Below are 22888 nucleotides of genomic sequence, written 5' to 3'. Positions count from 1 at the left end.
CCATCAGGGCCCAGGTGGGTCTCCTCTCTCGCACAACACAAGCCCCGCCAGCTTGGTTGGGAAAAGCAGCCCAGAAACCCAGGCTCTCCTGAGCCATCCCCCGCCCAGGACTTCAGCCCAAAAATGCACCGAGTGTTATTCTTCCTGGTTTCCATTCTGTACATGTTCAACATGAACATGTTCTTCCAAAACCAACTCCAGTAGTAAAAAAAATGTGCAGCAACCAGCAGATTCACTTCTAAGGTGTAGTCCCAGCAGCCAGTGCCCATGCAAGGCCAGACCATGTAAGTAAACCACTTCAGGACTCTCATTCTACAAGCCACTTAATTTAGAGGCAGGGGAGAGGGGGGAGAAGAGAGCGGGGATTGTGGTTACACCTAATTCATATTGACTGGAACAAGCTTCACATCAATCTCCAAGACAGCTGCTCAGACTCTTTTACCACAGCCTGAAAATAACAGTGCAAGTTCGCCTTTTGAGATGGAGGATGAAGATAAATGCTAACTCTAGAAATATATACAGTAATGGGGGAAAACAAAAAAAGGAGGAAAAAGAGTGAGCTTCCTAGGATGATTTCACACCTTGGAAAAAAACCCCTTCCAAATGCTTGAGAAAACATAAAAGAATAAATGGTATAATTGATCTGGAAAAATGTTTCTCCTAGAAAAAAATATTTCTCCAGCCATGATGCACCGTGTGATTTTTCCTTAACATTAGCTCACTTGGTTATTCACTGGGGAAAAAAACGAATGACAACGTATCTGTCAAACAGCCATATACACACACCAGCAATACAGCAACAACGATCTGCCCCAAGTCACTGTGGCTTCCACCAGAGCCTTTAATATCACTTGGCAAAACATTTGTTGGTTTTGGCCAAAGGACTTCACAAAGACTTCTGGAGGGACGAGGGGGGAAAAAAAGCTAATTTCTTTATCCTAATCTGAATCTAAACAGCAAGAGGGACACACTGTAAATTGGCAGTAGCAGTAATTAAGCAGGCCGCCCATAAAGTCAGTCAGTCATGCGCTAATCACCGAAACGCACAGGCAGCAACTGAACACGTGGACAGAGGTCACCATGCTGTTGCAATGTATGTTGTTTTAAACATCACAGCAAGCCTTTCAGATTGCCCTTCCCCACCCTGCAAATAACAACAATGCAGGAGAAATGTGCACAGTTTTCTTTCTAGCAGTTTTGAAGACACGGGGCTGCGAGATCATATCTGGGGCATGGCACACCTTTTCACAGAAGCAGCAATTGCCTTCCTCTGCGTGCATGATGAAGGAACAGAAAACTCTTCAGAAGACCTGACTACCTGCCATGCTGATCATCAGAGGCATTTCTTCCCCCCTCTCCTTTTTCCTTTTATTTTGTTTAACTAATTCAAATGGAAACAGAGCCAAGTTTTTTCTGCCTTGAACAGGAAGCAGGCTGGCGCATCCGTTCTGCAGCTCCATCATTTGTCTTGCCAGTCTCACCACATCCCTGTATCTTCCATTAAGATGCAGGAGTCTCTAGTGACTATTTCTAATGACATCCAGGTATTGACAACATTTTTCTATTAAATATTAACAAGTGTAACAATGGAGCTACTGGCAAAATTCAAACTTCCCATTCTCTTCCCCAGGTCTGTGCATCTCAAGTCCGCTCCTACTCTTAACTCTCCACCTGCATAATTTGGTGGACCAAGCTGTCACACCTGTCTCCATCAGATGAAACAAACAATTGCACTTAACCCACACACTCGAAACAGCAGCCCAAATCCCATGTGCATTGCAAACGTCTCTGTATTTCATTTCCCTGAAGACTCTTATTTCATTCTGCATCCCATTATAACTCGCAAAATTACATCCTGGCATCACATGCAGCTGGCTTTTTGCTCAACCACATTCCCTTAAATCATAATTTATTTACTTTATGCAAATGTAAAAAAAGCCTCACAAATTCAGGGCCACGTTTCTAAAAAGGCACTAAGATGCAACATATCTCCTTCCGGCTGTAACCCTTTGTTTTGTTCATAGCCCTGGGAGTCCTACGTATTGTCATCCCTCACTATGCTGTTTAAATTAGATTGTGCATTCTTTGACACCATCCATGTCTAAGGCTCTGCTTAAAAAGTAATCCAGCTTGCTGCTTCTGACCACAATAAACTAGTGAGAAAATTGGAGTGGTGAAGGACTTAGACCACATAAGATGGTGGTCAAATGAAAACAGAAAACAGACTCAAAAAGAAGACAACAGAGGATGAAAAAGACATTGATCTCACCTCAGAAGTACCACATTGTCTGACAAGAAGGCTCCAACGGTCATATCTGAAATTTTTGTAACATTGAGACATTTACAAAGGAGGCACAGAATTCAGTTCTCTCAGTTTGTAAATTACAGAGCATATATCTAAAAAAAACATTTTTCTGACTTATATTAGCTAGCTGGTCCCTTCAAATTTCATTATGTCATAAGTATTATAACTGGAGGATTATGTCTGTGACATTACTTCACTCCTACTTCATTGTTTGTTGTTTATTATTATTATTATGTTATTGTCTACTTTTTTTTTTTTTTTTTAAGATTGTCATCATGACTGGGCAGCTTCCAGGTAACTTACAACCTTGGCCAGATACTGAAATCCTCTGCTTTAAAATCTCAGTCCTTCATCATGACTGCCCAAACACCTGAATCAAGCAATTGACTCAATTTCTTATCAGGAGCTTCGAATAACAGAGGGAAAAGGGAAGAAGATGCTCAGCTTCATTGGCCTCCTGCAATGACAGGAACCAGCAACCTAGAAACAACCAGCTCCGTTGTTTTCTCAGCCTGCTGCTGTATTTCCCCAGTGCTCTCACTGCCAGAGTAGCAGACATACCTGGATAACCATTGCCATCCATATCGACTCCCCCTGATAAAGACTGGCCAAACATCCGTAGCATTGGGTTTATTGTTTGCCCAGACAGCTTCTGCAGCAGAAAACAGGTGAGTGAAATCAGTCAATAACACAAAGAATCCTCAAAAAAAAAAAAGAGCAAACAAAAAAACCTTCGAGCCTGATTTTCATGGTCACCGAGGCTCTTTTCTGTGGGCTGGAAATGCCGCACATCTGCAGGCTCGCATTTCACCCACGCAGCCCTGAGCCGGAAGGCTGTTGACTGCAGGAAGCCCTTCTGCTCTGGGCTAGGAGGCCAGTGTTGACTTGGATTAAAAAACACACCTGCATTACAACCCTCATGCAGACCCAAGCAAAATAAAGAACACATCAAACAGATTTCTTGGGGGGGGAGGAAATTTAACTGCACCCTAGAGATTTTACTTTTTTTTTTTTGCATTACCTTCATTTCTGTAAATAAAAGTTTTAAGCGGCATCTTAATAAAATTAATGATTAATTGAAACAGAAAATCCTGCACAGCCATTCCTTTTCACAAAGTTTGCCAGCATACTCAAAGTCAAAATGATTAATTTTCATCCCACTTGGACATTCTGGTTTCCATCAGCTATTATGCAGTATTTTGTGTCAGTTTGGAAGCAGTATCTCATTTCTGCCTCCCCAACGCAAAGATTAATTAACTTCTAACATAGCTTCTTTTTTTTTAATTACTAACACAAAAAACTTTCTCTAAACATTTTGAATTGTAAATGCCTTTGTCTGAAGCAAATTAGTATATCAAAATCTCATTTTCTAAGGAGGCAATCAGATGTCTCCCAGCTCTCATTCATTATGCTGGGCCACCAATGCAAGACCTGAACTCAAACCAACATCTGACTGCAGAAGTTACAGACAAAGGAAACCTATCCCATGAAGTAATTTCAAGGCTGTTGGTGGTGCTTCACACCTTGTGACATGAGACCTGCTTTTCCTGGCCCTCCCATAAAAGGACATAACATTGGACAAAATGTCAGACAGGAAATTCACAGAAAAAAAAGACAAGTTGAGAGGAAGAAAGATATCCTGCAGTCCTGACAGCCAGTTTAAAGAGAAACCAGTGCTCCGCCATGTACAGATCTCCTTTTCCTACACGTGGGCAGATAAGATTAAGACAAATGGAAGTAACTTCCTCCCCACATTACACTTGCATCGCATTTTTGGAAGGTCCCAGTTAGGCTGGTAAATCTCGCCTGCAAACATCCCAGTGAACATCTGCAGGCTATTACGGCCTAGAAGGCAGAGGTATAATGCTGCTTTGCTTTTAAGTGCCATGAATGAAAACAGCAGGCCACAAAGCCAATTAAGCTGCTTCTGCTCATAGCCACCACTAAAGTTGCTGAAGGGACATCAGGGAACAACGTTGATCAGCTATTTAAATGAAGAAAAGGGTAGGAAAAGGCTAACAAAATGAAAAGGGTGAAAACATATCCTGCAGCCCCCACCACCACCTCTCTCAGCTTATTTAAAAAAGGAAATCCAGGGCATTAAGATGGCTCAAGGGTGCAGTAATAAGATACAAAAAGTCTTTCACCTTTGGGTTCAAATCCAGGGCAGGTAGGTAAAGAGCTGAAGCTGTTGCACAGCTTTTTTGGTTGCACATGGGAGATGAACCGGTGGTGTGTCTGGTGCCCTGCAGCAGACACTGGGAAATGGCATGGAGATACTGCCCCTAAGTGGTGCCCCCTTGGCTGCCTCGGGACAATGATAGGAATGATATCAAGAGTCAATGACCACGGTACCATGCTACCCTCCTGACCAAGCGGAGAGGCATGCGCCATGTCTGCTGGCCTTTCTCCAATGGGGAGGGAGAGATCGCAAGCAGGATGTTTCTCTTCCCACCCTGCTGATCTGGCCTCTTTCAAAACTGTAAAATTTTCCCATGAATGACCAAAAAAAAAAAAAAATCTGATCCTTTTCAACAAGGGCTGGAAAGCTCCAGGCTTTCTGACAGCCAGAGAAGAACCTCCCAACCAGTGGATCTTAGCAAGAAATGGGCGGAATCCTCCACATGCCACACATTACTGCATTTTAGAAGTATAAAGAGTCATTTGACTTCCTTTTTTCTAAAAAGCCATGCATAGCATATATGTGGTAAAAGCAAGAAGGACTAAACTTCTAAGGTCTGTTAGAAGAGTCTCCAACATAACCACTAAACTCTTTATTTCTGCTTAAACTGATTTACTGCGAAGGATCCCACCCAGCAACAAAACAAAACAACCAGAACTTCAAACACACGGAGGGAGGGAAGATTCAGGCTCTCTGAAAAAAAGAAATGTGCTAGACAGAGACTAGGGGACACATGTTGGGCAGCATGAGCATAAATTTATCTTCTCTACTGCCTGGCTACAGTAGCTAAATCGCACTGTGTCATCTCTGCGCAAGATACTAGAGCATATCCCAGCCGAGATTTTACTTCGTAATAATGCTCAGGGGAATGGCACCCAGGAATAGCCTTGTGATATATTGTCACATCGCAAGGACAGGGCAAACAAGATGGGTAAAGAGGCTTCTGTGGGGCACAGAAGAAAACTCAGTACCTCTTCCTTCTCACTAAGCCTGCTTCTGCAGGAAGAAAATGCAACCCCCCAACTCCCCACCTGCCTCTCCATAATTTGTGTGCTGAACCTCTCCAGGGTTTTCATTTCTCCTCTGCAGCAGTACTGTCTCTAAAAACTGACATTCAAACTCCAAGACTGTGTTTGCTTCAAGAAGGAAGCTACAGCTGATAACTGTAACAAAAGACAGTGAAAAATATCTCCTGACTAACATAATTTTACCCTACAGCATAATTTTACCCTACAGATACGGACAAACTTTGGGAGGAGCCATCTTCAAACCAGGACTGAGAAAAGGACGTAGAACTATGATGAGGCTACCTATAAAGGGACCTTTAAGTATGGTTTATTTCTTCAGGCCCTGGGAAAGTGACTTCAGATAGGTATCGCAAACGATAGTGTCACATACCATAGAGTACTGAGGTACGATACCATTGGCATCCCCATGGTAAATGTACACTGCTCCTATGTAGTTATCCTCCTTAGGTGCTCCAATGGCAACATCTGTAAAACAGTACAGATTATAAACATTTCACAATCCATTCCATTAATCCAACTTTTTCCCAATTTTAGAAGCCAGCTATCCATAAGAAAATAGCTTCCCATGACGAAGATCAGCAGCAGCTCATGTGAACCTGGCTAGAAGGAACTTGTTTGATTTAATGAAGAGCTCATGTTAAGATAAACTTAAAAAAATACACAAATGTATATGAATTTGCACACGCATATGGCTATGTTGTGCCTAATTAGAAACACGTGCTTGTTATGAAAATGTGTGTTTACTAACCAGCAACCATGCTCAAAAAGTTAATTTAGAATCCTTTCATATCAAAATCTTCAACCCAGGGGAATATCAGCATTGTAAAACAAGACAGCATTGGCAAAACATTTATTGTAGCACTACATTAAGTTTGCTTGAAAATCCAAGGCTCCAAAATGAGGCTGGGTATACTAAATGAGTTGGCAGGAAATAAAAATGGCTGCTGAGGGTGCACTTTCAAATTACATTTGATCCAATTTAACTGCAAACTCCTGCAGAAACAGTGATCCCACCTCCCATTCTCCTCTCCTAGCTGGATCTAGTGACTACACAGCTGCTAAAATTAAACTCTTCCTGATGGTTTCATACCCACGGACTGATCCAACTCACTCTGCAGTCTCTCCATCAACACAACTGATCCACAAGCAGCAGCAAGAAAACGCAAGTGCATGCCCAAGTGCAGAGGAGGAGCATGCCCACCATTTGTGAGAACAACCTGCAATGAGCTTGGGTTAGGCTTAATGAGATACCACGCCCTGAGTGGCCTGGAAGAAATAAATCCAGGCACACACTGAGTTAGTCAGCCTTTGTTTGGAAGCCCTTTATCTGCACTGCCAGAAATCAGGGGAGAAAAGGTGCCAGTATCAACACTTTGCTCTCACCTATTGCTATCACAGCATGGGGCTTCACACTGAGCAGCTTGTGAAAGGAGCAGTGGTAAAGCAAAGGAGAGAAATTATTGATAGAGTACATGCTATTAGGAGTGAGAAGCTACTTAATTACACTTCATGATAAGAAACACAACTATGTCAACAAAACTGGAAAGGCTTGAAGACATAAGGAAATGAGAAAGAAGAAAGAAATCAGACATAGACTTTTGTTTTGTTCACGGCATGGGTATCTAAAGCCTTTTATAAACCGTACCAGAGAAGAAGAAAATGCAACAGCAAGGAAAGAAAAGCAATGTTAATGAGATTGAGGTGCGAGTTGCGTGGACATGGACTAAACCTACATCAAGGACAATCAATCAGCTACAAAAGGCTTTAGCAGACAAAACCTACGCAAACGCATTTATCTTTAGCATGAGCCCAGGTGCTGGTCGGGTCCAGAGGAGCAATGGACACCATGCAGCACCCGGCCATGTGAGGAGACCGGCAGTGCGACCAGCCCCGCTGGCATTTCCAGAGAAACGGCCCAGGAGGAAATCGCACTGACCTGGGAAGCCATCATCATCGATGTCACCAAGGGCGGCCATGCTCTCCCCAAAGTGTGCGTTGTAGGCGCCATCACCATTCAGGACAAGCTGCTCTTCCAGCACTCCCTAGCAAGTAGGAAATAAAACAGGGTCAGGGAAATGGTGCGAGCCCTGGGCGAGGCGAGCCCTCCCCATGGGAGCTGCCCATACATATGCTGCAGGAAGCACCTGGGGCAGGGCTGCAGTCTGACTCTTGCCCTCACTGCACACGGATTGCCTGGGCACCAAAAATCTAATTCATTTGGGTTTTTTAACAATCTTCTGTCTTTTAGTTTTAAGGGGGAAAAAAAAAAGAAAAAAAGGAGTACATAAGTGATATAACTAAAATGCTAAATTAACTAAACAATAACTCAGTGATGTAACTAAATGCAGTCACAGGGCTTGGTGAGCTCATGAAGGTTTCCAGATGCCGAAAGCGTACAGCCCAGAGCTTGCTCTAATGGTAGCTTACATCTGAGGAGTGAAATCCTCAGTCCAGGCTTATTCAGCTAAACTTCAGTGAGCTAAGGAGAATATTCCCCTAAGCAAAGAACATTTGGGCAATTGGATTTGAAGAACTTTTTAAATATTGGACAGAAGGATTAAAGCAAAGTCCCCAAAAAGCCTTCTGAAATGAAGAATAAGGAAAGAGATTTAATGAAATAAAGAGACAGAGGAAAGTTCAGAATAAAGTAGCTCTGTACTCCTATGCCATGAGAAGCCTTATATGGATCTGGTATTTCTTGCCCACCCACTTTCTGGTCAGATACACAAGCTTTAGTTTCTTGCAGTCCTCCCTCAAGGGAAAAAGAACATTTCCACAAGAAAACAAAATTTGGTTATGCAATCCAACTCTGAACCCACCTCAAGGGTTGTTTTGTTTTGTTTCTCCTTCCTTTGTGAATGAGAGTAAACTGCCCTCTGGAAGATGTAATAAAATCTTTTTCTTGGCTGCAGGGAGTTGCTGACTTTAAGAAAATCCCACATAATGAAATTGAAACACAACAGAGAGGAGACAGGCAGGCCTGTATGTGCGACTCATTTCTTTGCAGTCCTCACAGGAAAGGGCAAGATATAAGTGTATTAAATCTAGCATCACTATGCATACTTGTATTATGATGCAGTTGTCTCTGATCTGCTGCAATGACCTCTTAAGTAATGGTGCTTGCAGAATGAAACAGAGTTTAAAATGTCCAAACCCCAAAATAAAACCCACAATCCTGCAAGCCATTGCTTCTGTAAATAATTCTTGCTGCAGGAGTATAAGAAACTCCTACTAGCTTCTTGATTGTTTTATAAAAGATAAAAATTAACTCATGCATGCTCTCACTGCAAGCAGGAAATGTTGGCTATTATCTGCTTGGCATTCTGGACCCTATCCTGAGGACCCAGCACCAGCCCTGCAACATAAGAACTGGAACAGTAAAGCTCATTTAAAGGAGGAGTGATAATAGAAAATAAAATTACACCAAAACCAATTCTGAAGTCTCCCAAATACTGCCTATAGGACTTGTGGTGAATGTTAAGTCTAGCGTAAACAAATTCTATACATTAAAATTTGCAAACTACTGATGAAGCAAATCAATTTCATTTTAGTCCATAACAACTCCTACTTTCAGACATCAAGTTTGGGACCTGAATATTAAATACATAATAACAGGTAAACAATCATTGTTTTCTTATAAATACGACATAAGAATGATCTTGTTTTGCCAATGCAAGAAAGTTTAGGCTTTTCCAAGACTGCTGGTGGGTCACGTGAAATCCAACAGTACCAACTGATAAGAACTTCCCAGTAAAGGTTATATATGGGGCATAAGGTAAAGATAAAGTGAATTCATTCTGTAGCTTCTCTTTACTAGAACTCCTATATCCTCACACATTTTTGTTCTGATGTGTAGGTCCCAGTGACCACCCAAAACACAAAGGAAAACTCAGTAAAAGCTGCTGACTCTTATTTGGTTTTGGCGTCAAGTTCATGTAAAGCCACAAATACCACCAAGTTTCAACATAAACCCAGAAACTTTCCCAGACCTCCTCAAAAGATTCACAGCTCTGTAATGAATGTGGGCTGGTGTCTGGGAAACCATGATACCAGATGGTTTCTGTGACTACATGCTCTGCTAGAGACATCCAGAACCCCATAATTTGAGACATTGAGTTTCACCATGCAGTGCTGAAAGGACGCCCGGACCCACACCCTCATCCCTTACCAAGTCATCTCCTGTACATACTCACGTTTCCTCTGTTGATATAGACTGTGACTTGACCCTCATCTCTGATCTCAGAAAACATAGGTGCTCCGACCAGCAGGTCTGACAACCCGTCAGAGTTCAGATCAACTGCACATAAGGAGGAGCCAAAGTAAGAGCCCATCTGTAACCAAGCCGAGTCACAACAAAGCATTCAGTATCTGCCCACACACAGGAGGAAATCATTAGCCGTGTTTTTGGTGGTTTTTTTTTTTAATTTCAAATGATGACTTGCTGCTTTATCACTCACAAGCACTCCTACAGAGAAAGCTTAGGGGATAATTCTGGCAGGAACTAAACACTTTTACAGTAACAGTGCATCAGCTTGAATGTTTTACCAACAGAATAAAATTTATACCCTGGGATGTGCTTAAGTGAGACACCTAAAGAGCTTTCTTAGCCTCGCTTTCACTTGTCAAATACTTAAATCCAGGAAGGGGTGAACTAAGTTTCCCAAACCAAGACCTGGCTAGTGATTATTCATGCTCAGCACCAGACTTCCTAAAGAGACTTGAAGGTGAGTACCACAGCTCTTCTGGGGATACCTTAAAGAAATAAAGAAAATTAAAAAAGAAGAATAGACAAGGGGCAGGATATCCATGAAAAGAGGCATCTAAAATTACCTCTTGATTGTGGACTGTCTTCCCCTGCTCTATTTGTATCTATTTGTATCAATCACCTTCAAATAGCACTACTGGTCGTGGGTTTTGATCATAGCCTTTCCTCTCACGTACAGGCAAGTGAGTTGACATAGAAAGAAGACTTTCAATAAAAGCTTTTCAGTTGATGCACAAAAAATCTAAGCCACTTTCAATCTCCAGTTATTATTGCTTGATAAAACTTACTTGCCTAAATTTTAGAAATACATTAATTTCATTACATAATTTTTTACATGGGTCAATATTAAATGCTAAGAATCTCCCAACTGGCACCCACATTACAAATTTCAAAACACATTTAAACACAAAAAGGAAACCAAAAGCGAGAATGATATTCCACCCTTATTTCATCCACTTCTGCTAAGGTACCGCAAGGCGTACTTTCTGAGACCAACTACAAACCATAGTCTCAAAATTAAAAGCAACTTCACAGGAAAACTGGAAAGATACCACTTCTTATTTGAATGTCAGAGCTGTTTACATAGTAGGAAAAATTGAGGTTACAGAAATAATTATTTAGGTTAAAAAGAATGAATCACATTTCTTGTATGCTTTTACATTCCTCATTGCAGATCTCTGACCCACTACCTTCCACACATGGTAAGTTTAATTGCACGAGCCAGAGCTACTGGGCATGCTAGGAGATGGGCAGCAGCAACTCTATTCTATGCAGTTCATAACATTTAAAAGCTGCTAAATATATACAGTGGGGTGAGTTAAGGATAGAGTTTCAGTTTGTAATTCAGATTTTTGTGTTTGTGTGGGTTTAAGGTCAGACCTCAAACATCATTTGATTCCAGTTATTTTGTAGCTTAAGTTCCCCTGTGGATTTTTTATTTGTTTATTTTTTTTAGTCCACTAAGGTTTTAAAACAAATTTCTCATGAGTAAGGAGCGAAAGTTATGAAAAGCATTTCGCTATGTTTTCAGGCAGTTTTCAGGGAAAGGCTATTATTTATTTAATTGCAATATGGTACGTCTGCAGCGTGGGTGAGTTCACGGCGCTGTGAGAACCTGAAGTTTGTGCACTTAACATTTGTAACAAGGCACTGCATTTTCTTTTTTCTTGTCTGCATTTGATTTCCTAGTTCAGCCTCCAGCAATAAAAAAAGGGAAGGAAGAAACTGGCCTGCTTTTAACATCTGTCTAACAAGAATGTCAGAACAATGAACCTTCACACCACTGGGAAGGACGCAGCATTTTGTGAGAGCTCATTCCCAGGCAGTGCGCATTGCTGAGCACGTCTGGTTATATTTCAATCACAAAACAATAAAATGTGATTTAGGACAGCCTTCTCTTTAAAATAAAATTTTCATTTGGATTTTAGAGAATTTGCAGAAGACGTGCTACTGGGGAAAGAGGAGATGACAGCCTAGAAGTACTTGAAGGATGTAAATACTTGATTAGTTAAGTTACATGTAAGAATAACGCAATTAAATTGAAAAAGGAAAGTTTTTGGCTGAGGTCTGGAAACTTCCTGATAGCTCTGTTTATTAGGCTGAGGAATAGTTCTCCAGCAGCACATCCTGAGGGCCATTTAAAAGTCAACAGGGAAAGAAATGAACAGGAAGCAATCAAACACAGGAGATGCCCTGGATGAACTGGGAGGTCTTTTCCTTTCAAGACGTCTGCAGTTCTGCTAGTGCAGAGAAAGACTTATTTTGGAGAGGGCCTAAAATACAAGTCACACCATCTATCTACATATAGTGCAGTTTTTCCCTATTCCAGGCATGTTTTTAAAGACCGCAACTGTGTTTTGTTGGGAAAAAGCAACAATACATGCTAACACTCCCAACTTGATGATACAGATCCTTCTTAGAGTGGCAGGTCTTCCTAGAGCCAGAAGCCACCAGTAACTTTTTTCTTCTGTATCTCCTCTCCTTCCAGGAGAACACAGGCAACCTCAGGTAAGGGGTATTGTTTCCTCACTGCACTATTCCCAAATAAGACATCTTTTTGTTTTTACTTATAGATAGACGTACCTTCCACTTTGTTTCCCCTGCAACATGTCTCCAGCAAGCCCCCAGTGAAGAACACAAGCTGTTCCCCACTCAAACACAACACTGTGCAGGAGGAGCTGGATCTCCCTAGCATTCACTAAATTTCATGGAGGGGTGGGAGGGGGTGGTTCAGCTCTAAGACATCAGTCCTAAGAGCAAAATGCAGGACTGATTCATGGTAGGAAGGGGGAAGTCATCATCTCTTGAGGCAATGAAGCTGCTCCTCCACAAAACAGCATAACTCTAATATCCCACATCACAGCAGGACACAGTAAAACAGATTTGGGTTTTGTGTATTAAACTAAGCTCCAAGCTACCCATATCTCCCAATAACATCTACTAAGAGGAAATCTCTAGGCTCACCTGGTGCCCCATGTCCCACATCTCAGAAGGCACTGCTACAGTTGTGTACAGCTAGAGAGAACCACTAGTACAATTTTCAGCAAGAGCTTTAATTTCAGTCACATAGGCATTGAGCAGACATTGCAATCATGACTGCTGCAGGAGAGGGGGCATACAGCTGGCCTGTACAATAGATTTAGCTCTTCTGGGAGGATAAGAAGAAACAGAATTTCCTTGACAACTCATGAAGCAGTGGAATGAAAATGATGCTCTGAGATGACCCTGCCATTATTTCCCCCTTTTCTACCCCTTAAAAGAAAACACATGTACATAAAAGCTCACCTTTTTCCCTGAAGCCTGAAAAATCTTTATTAGAGAGCCTGATCGTCTGTCTGTTCTGAAAATATAAACCTGAAAAGTGAAAAAAGAAAAAAGTTAACCAATACTAACTACAAAGCACATACTGGTACAGCATTGATGCTTTCTAAATAATATCTAAATCATAATCATAGCCACGGCTATTGCCAAGATCCAATTTATTTACCACTTTATTGCTCAGTCTTCTTTTAAAAGACAAAACATTGAGTTCTGCATTTTCCTGATGAATCACAGGCCTCTCATGAGAAATGCGTGAATAGTACCGTCACCTACTTTTTTGGTGCGTATGTGTGTATGTGCACATGCGAGTATGTAAAAGCACCTAGTAAAGGAATTTTCCAACTCTCAAACAAGTGGCATCTGGAGACTGTCTGGAAATGAGCAGGGCAAAAGGCTGAGAAGGCATAACCCTGCTCCCCTTCCCTTATCCAGTCTTCCCTTCTCAAGGACATGTGCCTGCACGTACTGCACTGCAAACTTCATGATGCTTTAGCAAAGATCAGAGTAGAAATCCCAATCAGACCACCCAAGGCATTTGCACTGTTTCTGTCTGAAACAATCTGTAAATCAGAAAACTATTCAAACATAGACCATTCGTTGCTCGTTTCCACAGAGGAAACTGTTTAACCAGGAACTCTCAGGGATAAAAGTATTGATACAAGTTCAATAACAGATCTTGTACCAAAATTTAAGACCTAAAATGCATGGCTTGTAGAAAGGGACACCCTTTGGCAAAAAGGCTGGCTCAGTCAGCCCTGAGACTCTTCCAGTGTTTGACAGGCTCTCTCCTAGCAGGTGCTCATGCAGTTTGCAGGACAGAGGATCTCTTCCCACGTGGCAGAGCCAAGCACTTGACATGACATAGCTGAATAGGTGGTGAGTTATTAATAGGTGGTGAGACAGAGTTCAAAGCTGTTTTCAGCTGAGAACACAGCACAGATTTACTGCGGACAATCGTTCTAGATATAAAGGACTCCCCAGGTTTTGCAGCGGCATGTTTAGCAGCGAGAGCACATTGCCAAGTGTCACGACTCCAAACTGAGTCTTAACTAATAACACTCTTGGTGACTTTGGAGAAATGACTCAGTCTCATTAAGTATCTTGGCTTTACCTTCAGTGAAAAGGGTGACGATGCTAATCACTTTCTATCAATCAGGGAAGTGAAAAGGATTAGCTTATTAGAGAGTGTGGAAAGCACAAGACTGCTCAGCATAATGTCCTGTACTCAACACCTTTTACCGCTCCTTTGCCATGCGTTCCTGCTACCCACAATCCATCCCAAGGGAGAATAATGGGAGCTTTTGCAACTAGAGCAGTAGTCTTTAAACTACAGAGCCAGCTGCTTTCTCATGGATCTCATGTTAGCAGCTGTTTTTTTCCCCGCCTCCCTGTACAACAACTAAATCAGCTCCACAGAGAAAACAGGTTGGAAGGAAGGTGCATTGGAGCAGCCGTAACAGAGCACCTGGGATAAGGAAACTATGTCTTTCCCATGCACATGTCCTCCCAGTAACAACTGTGTGGCTACTATAACCCGTATATCCTAGTCACGCCAGATCAGGTATATGTACCAAGTGCATCCTCTACTTTTATTCCATTTTACCCACTTGCATTTCTACCCCCTGGGACATGGTTACTATCAAAAATAATCTGCCTAAACCGAGGGATAGTGTTTCTCGTAGAGCGGACCTCTCACTCCTTATCGTTATGACTCAGCTCCAACTCATGTCCCTATAGAGCAGGAGAACCAGAGGGAGGAAGATGGAAGGAGGTTGCAGGACATCTCTGCTTAAGCTCATGGTGGCAGCAAGTCCCAAAAGGATTGGATTTTGAAGAAAGAGGGACAAAAGCAAATCCTTTACATCCCTTTTCTCCCTCTCCCTACTCCCACCTCTCCACCTTTGGTTCAGAAGTGTGTAAGGGTCACAGAGCTCATCCTCAACCAGCTCCCCCCAACAGCAGCCGGGTACTTGACACAGGAACACCAGGCACACCTAACTCAGCAGCCATCTCCATCTAGCCATTCACTTGCTTACATCTTTGGGACATTGAACATATGTTTGCCTACAGAAAACCATTTTTTTTTTTCCTTCTCAAGAGACCATCACCAAGATTTCTAAGTAAAGCTGGCAAAACCCCAGATTCTAATCCACTAAACATCAACATATTATGAAGTTTTAAAAGGGACATCAAATCACCTAGTAAAGGGCTTTTCATGCTATTAGAGATGCTACTCTGAAGTAAATACTGAAACAGTCAAACATATAAAGAAAACAAGCAGAAGACAAACTCTCTTTTCCAAGTTTTTTCATTTCCAGGCAAGGTTTAAGTGATACCTGTATGCTACGAATCCTTAACAAAAGGAGTGTGAAAGAAACATTGCCTGTGTCTTGTTAAAATAACTATTGTAAGGATTGGGTGGCAGAAGAGAAAAGAGAGGGGTGAGGGATGTGAGGCACCAGGAGGGACAGGTCGAGAAAATTTGATGACTTCATTAAACTACCTCATCTCTCGCCTGCTCAGTGCTCCAAAACTAGCCTGTAGGCAAAAATCTCTTGGCTTCTCAGACATGTGGGAACTACATCACTATTACTTTTTTTGCCCCGTTGCACCCGACCATATTATTGTTTGACAAAAAGCCGCACCTTTCCGATGCCTCCATCCTGGGGAGCTCCTCCTACAATGTCCGTGGTAGTCGGCTGAGAGAAATGACCTGCTGCCACGGCATATCCTGAGCGGGAGATGGGGTGGGGTGGGAGGGGAGAGAGGAAATAAATAAATAAATACTCATGAAAGGGAAGAGCCTGAGAAACAGGTCAGCCAGCTGGATCACATTCATTGGGATCACTGCTCCTCCTGGGCTGCACATTGTTAGTGTTCAACAACCATTCTGCCCTGGGTGCACCAATATTCCGCTCAAAAGCTCACAGTGGTGGGAAGTGACAGTATGCCCTCCAGTACTCTTCCAAAAGCTGACAGAAGAAAGGTGGGTGTGGAGCTGGTCAAGGAACACACAAAGCAGGTACAGGGAGCAGACTGGTAACTGCGAGTCCAGAAAGGGAAGCAGTAAAACGGGAACAGGCACACACAAATAGAGCAAAGAGACCACATCGTCGCAAAGAAAGTATCACATCAGAGAGTGACAGTCCTACATCAACCAGACAGAAGTGTCCTCCTTTCGCTAAAATCACTGCCCAGGAAGGCTTGGAAAATTACGTGCCTCTTTGGTCAGGGGCGTGGAGAGCAGAGGACAGTAGGCAAAGAGGTCAGAGAAGTTAATGGCTTAAAAAGATTTTTCTTTAGGCAAGAAGAAAAATGGGAGGATAGATCAAAGAAAGGAGGAGTCTATTTGAAAGAAAGAGATCAAAGATTCAGTCTTATTTGATACATTAAAATGATGTATAATAACTAAGAGTAGAGTACTTTCCTTCTAAGGCTGTCTTGTATTTGCCTTGCTCTTCTGCTGTAAATTATGAGGCTCTTGTCTACATGGTAAACACTATAATTTGAGTCTCTCAGTGGCAAAACCTATTTATGTCCTTAAATATGTATATATACACTTCTCATTTAGATATCACCAAGCAACATCTTCCAAGTATTATTTTTCTATAGACTAAAGGTTAAGGGGAAAAAGAGAGGTCAGTGCAAGTCTTCAGTCAAACAATATCAGACTACTGACTCTTTGAAATACCTTATAGGTCTCAGCAGTCTTAGGCATGGGGGACTAGGTGGAAGCCTTTAAATTAAGTATTTTTGGGACATTAGCTGGTTTTAGAGCAAGTAAAACCAATTGAGTTAAACATGTACTCAAACCTATAGCAAATGACTCACATGAATTGCTTACATGGTGCTATTTTTGCTGAACTAAGTTTGTACATGCAGTATACATTCTGTAATTATGTGTTGTACTCATTATAAAGCCTGGTGTAAGTAGACACGCAGCCTAACCAATGACAAATAATTTGTCTGTCACCAGGCAAAAGCAGGAATGTAGGAGGCCCACTACCATCTAACCTGCTTTTCAGTCAAAACGCATTTTCTTTATTAGTCAAAAAAAATACAGCAAAGGTTTTTTTAAAACAAGTAAACAAAAATGGAATGTTCTGACTGCTGCTTTACTTATGTTTCTTTCCACGTAATTAATTAATTCAGATGTTCTTCCTTTCATGCTTTTCATAAAAATATGCTAAAACACCAAAAAAAAAAAATCCGTATCAACTTTATAGCATCAAAGCCTTGAAATATGTTGGACTGATCCATTCTCACAGTGAGCACCAGAAAGCTGCTTACCAAGGTACGTGTACCGCCTGGCTATCACAGCATCATCGTTCAGCTTGTAATATGTGTTGTCAGTGAGATTCAGTACTTTGACAGTTCCTGTCCAATAATAAGATCCCGGTGCCCCCATGATGACCAGCTCCTACAACAGGAAAAATAGAAGGGTGTTGGGGAAGGAATGGGGAAAAAGATAACAATCAAAACTGGACAAAAATTCACACTTTACACAGTAATGGAGAAGGGACAGGATAGTAACAATCTCCATTCTGTGTCATGGTTACAACATTTTGTGTTCCTCTGTCCTTAGATACACTCTGCTCTTCAAGAGACAACCTAGCTATAGTTCATTAATTACAGACACTCAACGTGATTCAGGATTTTAAAAGACTAGAAATCAGGCAAAGTTTGATCCAGCATCCAAAGGTAGATACTCATGGATAATGTTTTGGAATCAAAAAGCAAGAGAGAGAGTGAAAATGTTGCCCCAAAGCATCCAGCATGCTTGCAGGGAAATCTGGCTCTTGGACATGGTTTTAAATACCTCCATCAAGGGACCAAATTAAGCCTGAGAAGTATTAAGCCTAGGTAAGTTCTCAATCCCTGGAGGAGACAAGAGGACAGCTGCTTTGCCTCACATCTCCATTCCGTGCAAGGTCATGGGTGAACTCCATCCTTGTGGGAAAGTGCTCCCACGCCTGGGCCCCCTTTGAGTGAGTGACCAGTTTCAGTCAGGGGGAGACATTAAACAAGGGATTTTCCTAATAAGACTACAAGGGACAGGACAGCAAACTCAACCAAAGAGCAGGATGAGCTTGGCAACAGCTTCTTGCCTTGGGAGGGGCCGTGCCCTCGAGGTCAGGGGATCATTTACCGGCAGGAATGACTACCATCAGCAGTGCTGAATGTACGGTAGAGGCTTGCCTGTTTGACCCAAAAAGCCATTTATCTGCATTTCCTGCTCAGTGAGCTGCCATCAGGCTGAAGCAATGAAAGTTCAAAGATATCTTTTGAAATAGAGTAGCAAAGGAAGATTTAAAGCATGGGAACAGAAACAGGCTGGAGAGAGCAGACAAGCCAGGAAACAGCTGCTGCTGGATGAACATCCAGTTATCAGACAGTGCCACTGTGGCAACGTTGCCTGCCATTCCAGTTTACTCAGAAATCACCTTCTGCCATTTCAGAGGCGACACCTCTATTCTGCTTATAGCAGCCTGGACAATAAATTCTGCAGATCAGTGCATATATAATTAGGAGTGAATATCTATTTGACATGACAGTAACAAGGAGCCTGACACTGAAATATCTTTTTTTCCTTAAAAAAAACCCAAACCAACCAACCAAACAGAAAAACTCCCAAAAAACCCCAACCCTGAAATATTACAAAAAAATCAATATATACATAAGGGAACAAATTCATCCTTGACATAACTAATAGACTTCTGTTCAAGAATGAATATGGTCCAGTATTTAGAACAGCTCTGAAGCACATATTTTACCATGCTATTTTTTCTCCATCTTTTTGAAATAAAGAACTAATGCAGAACTAAAAAAAAAAAAGTGTTTATCTTATGTATGTGTATGTATGTGCATGTGCATTTATATATTCACATAGACACATGTACCCACACGTACACATACATAAACAAAGCCATTGAGGGATGACTGTTTTACATCATCACTTAAAGTAAGGAGTTAACGTTAGCCACAGAGATACCTCTGTGCAAGTTTTGGGATGTACATAATAAAAATATTCCCTTAGGACATTTCCCAGAGTCAATTCATTCATTCTTGTCCACAGACCTTGCACATACACCTGCATACAAACCGCTGGGCAAACATTGTGCAAGATGCAGGCGCCCAGGAGGCTGGACAAGGCAGGAGGGTGTTTGCTGGCACGAAGGGACCATGCTTAGCCCATTGTCCAAGCCATGCTTGGGGCCCCCGTCCTGGGGCATGTGGCAGGAGAGCTGTTCCCCAACCCCGTGCCTTCCATGCGTGTGCCCCGCTTACCTCGGTGAAGAAGCCTGCAATCCCTGCCTGGCACGAGCCGTGTTCCTCCCCGTACTTCTTCTTGTACTCTAGATGGGAGAAAAGAACAAGAGAAACCATGGTCATCCCTGGCATGGGACACACTCTCCACCTGAGCCGTCTGCATTGCTGCATGTGCAGCCTCAAGGGACACCAGCACACAGAGCTCCCAGGTTCTACTGACGGATCTGCCACCAATGTGCACCATGGTAGTATCCTCACCTGCATCACAGGGAAAGCGAGGGGCCTGAAACTAAGGGGGGACATCCAGCATGCTGCCTATGGAGCTGCTAAACAAGCGGTATCACAGTAATATGATGCTAAGAGCAGCAATGTCACCCTGGTAAAGGTGCATCGGCAGAAGCCCCTGCCTCACGTGGCTAGATCTGCACAGGTGAGAAGGAAGGGTGCAAAAGGCAATGCCCATGCCTGTGTGCCACTGACTCTGCACCAGGAGGTTTAATCCCCAGGCCTGTCACTTCCTCAGAGAAATAAGTGATTCCCCCCTACAATGAGCCACCAAAGCTACCATAAAAATTCTCATGGAGGGATCCTTCAGGACACTGGCCCCAGGAGGACGGGAGCAAGTGAGGAGAGGGCACTGCGTTTTTAAGTCATCAGACAACAGTCTCATTTGGGGGATGCTCAGGTCTGCTGCTTTCCATGGCCACCTGCTGAGAGCTCCCAGTTCACAGGGGACCCAGTCAGCATCACTATACTTTTGTTTCTGTATTTTATGTAGCAATTGTTTCCCCTACCAAACCTGATGAATTTTTACTTTAACTTTTTGCAGAAGAGGGAAAAAATATTTAAATATTTTTAGAAATACATTAAGTTTGGGTTTGGGTTGGGGTTTTTTTTGGGGAGGGCAAGAAGAGGGGAGGAAAAAAGAAAAAGAAAATCACTTTCCACGCTTCCACTCTGCCTTAATCCAAACATTTTGAGTTTAGGAGAATTTGAAACTCTGAGCTGGATCAGAACCATTGCAGGTGTTTTCCAGAACATTATTTTCAAATATTTACCATACTAATGAGTGCCCAGCTTGAGTATATTGCCACTTCCTGTACATTACAGTAATCCAGGCTCCAAAAACATTCACCATATAGCCTGGTAATTTTGAATTTACTTTTTTTTTTTTTAAAGTAAGCACCATTAACTCATTGCTAAATGATAAAAATTTTAATGAAATCAATGAGCAAATTGCTTCTTTGGCACCAAGCAAGTTCCTTCTGAGTTGCATTTTATCTAATTGAAGACCAAAAGGAATTCATTATAAACTTCTGCCTTTTCATAGAATTTTTTCAAAACAGTGTGTACACATGCACACTATTCCCTCTTTATATATTATATATTGTCTCTTCCTAACATCATAAAGATAGTCAGATTTTAAGGAATTTGCTGAGGTCATACCAATTGCACAGGGAGAGGTTTAATTGGAGAGACCATGCAGAACAGTGACTTGATCCACCTGTTACAGCCCAAATGCCAAACATCCTCAGCTGAGGCCAGGTCCTGCCAAAGCAGATGTGTATCCCGGCAGACCAGGAGGGCCAGAAGCACACTTGGGTTTCCTCGTGGGAATGCACGACAACAATTCCACTGAGAAATGAAGCCCATGTTTGCTCATGGTTATTCAGAAAGTGATGGGACTGTGAAGCACTAGCTCTCCTCATACACTCTCTCACAGAGCCAGGCACTCCTTGCCTGGGGAAAAAAAAAATTGTTTATTGATATGAACATTTTTTTATTCAGAGAGCCAAGGAGATGAGGTTTCTCCCTCTGGCATTTCCTGAAAAATAATGCTGTGCATGTCCTAAAGGCCTTGCCTTCGCTATGGCTGGATTCCCACCCTTGCAAAGGATGAAATGCAGCAAGTTCCACGTCCGTCCCATTCAGAGGCTTTCACTTCCAGCCAAGATTTTCCCTTTACATGATGTACTGAAGTGTGAACAGACCTTGCCTCTTCTCGATATTGCACTTAATCTGCTGTAATTCCCATGTGCTTGTAATTCGAAATAAAACGCCGCTAACCACTGTGGCCCTGCAGGTCTGGAAGTATCCTTCTGCCTTACCTGCTAAATTTGCTAGAAGGCTTTTGTAATGCCAGAGCTCAAGGCTTTAGAGACTACCTTCCTAAATCCCACTTCACAGCATATAGATGTATTTTTTGATGGAGGGCTAGAGGGCCTTAGGCCAACGCTCAGGCAGCACAAGTGAGCACCATGCCCTGCCTAAAAAGCCACCCCAAGGGCTGCACAGCCATGGCCGACCCAGCCAGCCAGCCAGGTGCCCAGCCTGCCGCAAGACACAGCACCCACCGTCCCTTTAGGCACTAGAGGCCGTGGCCCCTGCTAGGTCTTGCTCACAACCCAGGCCAGAGCACAGCCTCTTAAAAGCCAAATCAGCCCCTCGACTAGGACACAAGGCGAGAGGACTTTTAACGCATATATTTCTTTTGAGCGCAAGCCTCGATGGCTTTCTGTGTCAGGCCCATAACCAACCAGTGTGACTGGGCCCTGCTGACAATCTGATGGATTTAAAATGTTATATTTCCCTATAAAATTGCATTATGCTTGGCTCACAGTTTCCTTAAGTGCCTCCTTCAAAAAGCACATGGCTCCATTTGCTTTAAAATAAAAGAGGAAAATTGCCATAGGATATTTAACTTGCACGGTGCAAGATTTAGGTCAGGCAAATAACAACATAACTGGGGGAAATGCCTCAGTGTGGGATAGGAGGGCAAATAAAACTTGTTTCTTTTTTTGGATTTTCAAACTTCTCATTCTCTTCTTTTATAAACAGGCTTTCCAGAACTTTTTTCACAATTCAGCAACATGTAAAAGCCTCAAACATGACAGCGACTTCCCCCGCTGCCCAAGCTTTGCCATAGACTTGGGTGAGGTCTCCAAACCATGGCCCCGCATAACTCCAGCCACCTGAGAGGCCCAGTCCACACGCACCTGTGAGTGATCCAGCCCACATGAGCCGTCCCCTGAATACGGCTGAAAATAAAACCCCAGCGCATGCAAAACTGTAGGATGGCAGAAGGAATGGTAGCAGTTTTAGCAATGGAACAAGGCTGCTTTTCAAGGGTGGTAGATGGATCCATAGCTTCATGCGGCTGTGTTTGACAAACATGCAAAATTGCTCCGTTTTGTTAGATAAACAGAAGATTTTCTTCTGATTAAATAATACATGCACAAAGAAAGACCAAATTCAGATCTAGGAGTAACTTGAAACAAAAGCCACAACATCAGAGGATATAGCACAGCTGATTTTCATCAGCAATACATGTATTAGAAAAGGAACAGAAACACACAAGTTACTGTTTTCATTGTCAGGCAATGAAAAACAATTACTCTTTAAATGAACCGAATTATTATTAACTGCGGTGCATAAGGAATGGGAAAGATTTGGTGGTTTAAATGGTTGTACAATAAACTGAGTTGGTACACGTACTGAAGCTCATACTTTCACAGACA

At 42.4% G+C, this 22888-nt stretch overlaps 1 protein-coding gene across 1 annotated transcript in view; it reads right to left on the bottom strand.

Annotated features, from left to right (window-relative positions):
- The window catches only part of ITGA9 (integrin subunit alpha 9), a 236714-nt gene that overhangs the window by 190435 nt on the left and 23391 nt on the right, over positions 1–22888 (bottom strand). Inside the window, exons 5-13 of the mRNA XM_075745395.1 lie at positions 19389–19456; positions 17391–17520; positions 15746–15831; positions 13065–13133; positions 9709–9846; positions 7452–7557; positions 5886–5980; positions 2867–2957; positions 2270–2315 (exon numbers count right to left, since the gene is read on the bottom strand). Of these exons, the coding sequence (XP_075601510.1) occupies positions 2270–2315; positions 2867–2957; positions 5886–5980; positions 7452–7557; positions 9709–9846; positions 13065–13133; positions 15746–15831; positions 17391–17520; positions 19389–19456 (829 nt within the window). The remainder of the gene's footprint in view (positions 1–2269; positions 2316–2866; positions 2958–5885; positions 5981–7451; positions 7558–9708; positions 9847–13064; positions 13134–15745; positions 15832–17390; positions 17521–19388; positions 19457–22888) is intronic.

The sequence above is a fragment of the Balearica regulorum genome, chromosome 2, assembly GCF_011004875.1.
Source record: "Balearica regulorum gibbericeps isolate bBalReg1 chromosome 2, bBalReg1.pri, whole genome shotgun sequence".
NCBI lineage: Eukaryota > Metazoa > Chordata > Aves > Gruiformes > Gruidae > Balearica > Balearica regulorum.
Note: the sequence above shows the minus strand (reverse complement) of the source record. Positions and strands in the feature narration are given on the sequence as shown.